General features: G+C 33.8%; 1 protein-coding gene across 1 annotated transcript; it reads right to left on the bottom strand.

The window, feature by feature from the left end:
- Positions 1-259: 259 nt before the first annotated feature.
- LOC111378400 (mitogen-activated protein kinase kinase kinase 18-like) lies at positions 260-1,514 on the bottom strand. Its single transcript, XM_023001594.1, has 2 exons — positions 624-1,514; positions 260-442 (listed from the first exon to the last, which is right to left on the bottom strand). Exons 1-2 carry the CDS (start codon positions 1,512-1,514, stop codon positions 260-262), a joined length of 1,074 nt encoding a protein of 357 aa, XP_022857362.1.
- Between the last annotated feature and the right edge of the window lie 1,100 nt (positions 1,515-2,614).

Raw genomic sequence — 2,614 nt, 5'->3', positions numbered from 1 at the left:
ATTAAATGTTTAATTTGTTAAAAATAAGTTTGAGTGAAAATAAGTTCTAAAAAATGTGGGCCAAACATGAGTTAATAACGATATTATCACAACAAACTTCATGAGTTAAGTTGAAATATAAGTTGATTCATTAATTAAAGGTCTTGAAAGGGAAATAGTTGCAGTCCACATTTACGAATTGGATTATTGGGACTTTTCGTCCACCTCCATTGCGAAATGTTACTAATATAAACTCAACCTTTTTTCACACCAGGCATTCTCAACATTCTGTAAATGCAGTAAAATTCATCCCTATATAGCACAATTTCGGAAAGGCTTCACTGGACATCAGTTCTAACCAAAAATGAAAAAAAGAATAACCATTTAATCCCACTTGTACTCCAAACACGCACAAAACCAGAAAAAGGGGAAAAGAATTATAAATGGTTATAAAGAAACTGGGCTACCGAGTTGGATTACAGAGTATTCCACTCAAAATGCAATACATTTTTCCTTTTTCTATTCCAATTTTGATAAATCTCTTTTGATGAATCCAAATTTTTTTTTATACAACACAATTGTTTCCTAAATCTATACAAACTCTGATGTTTGGTATCTCAAAACTAATCCTGAACTCAACGTACATGGACACGGTTGTGTAAATGACGTATCGACAAACAACCATGAAATAACTCGGAAAAATGACGCTTCTGTGCACCTACAAAAGGGTGAGATAATAGCTTATCAGCCGTCCATCTCGCCTTCGGATTCTTGATTAAGCATTTACTAAAAAAATCCTTGGCGTCTTTGGAAGCCTTACTCGGAATCTTGGGCAATTCTTCACTGCAACCAATCTTGAATAAAACGTCCTCTGCCTTGTCCTCTTTCTCGACTTTCCAAGGTGATTTTCCTGTAATCATATGCAACACGGTGCATCCTAGTGCCCAAATATCCGACTCTGGCTGGTATTCTTGATGGATAATGGACTCCGGCGCCGCATATAGAACAGTACCCCTGAATTCCTTGTTATCTTCGTCATCTTTGATCTTCTTTGCACTCCCGAAGTCGGCCAACTTAGCGATTTCTCTGACCCCCTTCTTTCTTGAAGGTAAAGAATCAGATACTAGCAATACATTGTGTGGTTTTACATCACAATGAACATACCCAAGCCTATGAACATGACTCAAGGCGATAAGCATGGATTTTGTGTGCTGTCTCACAATGTTCTCCGGCAAGCCTTTTCCCATAGTCCGATCTGCTAGACATCCTCCGGCAGCATATTCGAGCAGTATGTTGTATAGTTCATCGCCATCTTCCGTGGTAACATCATCCCCATAACAGTGAAGGATAGATGGACAGCCATTGAATATATCAAGCAACTTCTTCTCTTTAACGAGCGAATCTGATGCAGAAACTTTTGCAGTTTTGACAGCGATAACGTGTGGAAATCGATCGCCATTCTGTTGGAGTACATTGGCTATAGAAACCAGGCCAAACCCTCCTCTTCCGATGGTTTCTCCTCTATTCCAAATCATGTTTCTGATCTATGTTCTTTTTCTTGCTCAGCTCAACTATCTTGAATTCTCCATTGTGGGTGAACGTGACATGATAGTTTATGTAGGAAAATAGATGCTTTTAACCTGGTTAAGAACTTCCGATTTGTATTAGGATTATCAGCTAACAGATAGTAGAAACTGAAGATATGAGTGTAATATATACCCAAAAGGAGGAACTGTAACCTAGTAGGACTATAACTCTTTCTGGATTCTGTAGATTCAATTTTAAGATATATCTTAGTTTTCGGTTGATCAACCCGGCTTTTAAGGTTATTCTAATTATAAACTAATTTCATGTCACTTCTAATTCAATGCATTTTTAAATAGAAATTTTCTTGCATGAGTGGAATGAGTTAGAATGCCTTCGCTCATGTAAATTAGACTAATCCAATTTTAAGGGAATCTTAACTGGACATATTTTAAACCGTTCTTTTTAGCATAATTTATCGTAGTTGAGACAAGTCGTGTTGCCTCCTTATTATTAAAAAGTGTCGATCAGATTGTGTTGATTGGGTATAAGGCCAATTTTAATTTAATTTTAGATTGCCTTTATCATGGCAAGTTGAAATTATGCACAAGTTACATTTTTTGGAGTGTGTCATATTATCATATCACCTTACGTTCATTATTATTATTATTATTATTATTATTATTATTATTATTATTATGTCATGTACTCCTGCTACTTTTGATATCATAAATAAATAATAGCAATAATAAATATAAAATTATCAATTATTAAATTCTATCTCATGCTGTATTAAGTTTTTATACATAGAAATTGTATCAGAAAAGGAAAATAAAGGTCAAATTCGGGAAAAATGATTTTCTTTCAGTTTCCCTCCTTTGTCGAAAAAATAAAAAATCAAATTCAATTATATAAAATGTACTATGAAAAAGGAAACAATAAATTTAGAAATTTTATCCTTTAATGAGCATTTTCCCTTATTCCTCATAGTCGAACTAGGGAATAATTTATTAGATCTACTTTGACACATTACTTATCTTTTAAAGGAATTTAAGAATATGTTCCTACTTTTTTATTTGAATCTAAAAATAGAAATGAGATTTTTATTTTT

This window comes from Olea europaea, unplaced genomic scaffold (genome assembly GCF_002742605.1).
Source record: "Olea europaea var. sylvestris unplaced genomic scaffold, O_europaea_v1 scaffold1812, whole genome shotgun sequence".
NCBI classification, from domain to species: Eukaryota; Viridiplantae; Streptophyta; class Magnoliopsida; order Lamiales; family Oleaceae; genus Olea; species Olea europaea.
Note: the sequence above shows the minus strand (reverse complement) of the source record. Positions and strands in the feature narration are given on the sequence as shown.

Excerpts from the sequence above, each read along its gene's own strand:
- LOC111378400 (XM_023001594.1), bottom strand. The coding sequence starts at position 1,514 with ATGATTTGGAATAGAGGAGAAACCATCGGAAGAGGAGGGTTTGGCCTG. Across the intron at positions 443-623 it reads ATTTACACAACCGTGTCCAT|CCCAGTTTCTTTATAACCAT; the intron begins GTACGTTGAGTT and ends CCAACTCGGTAG.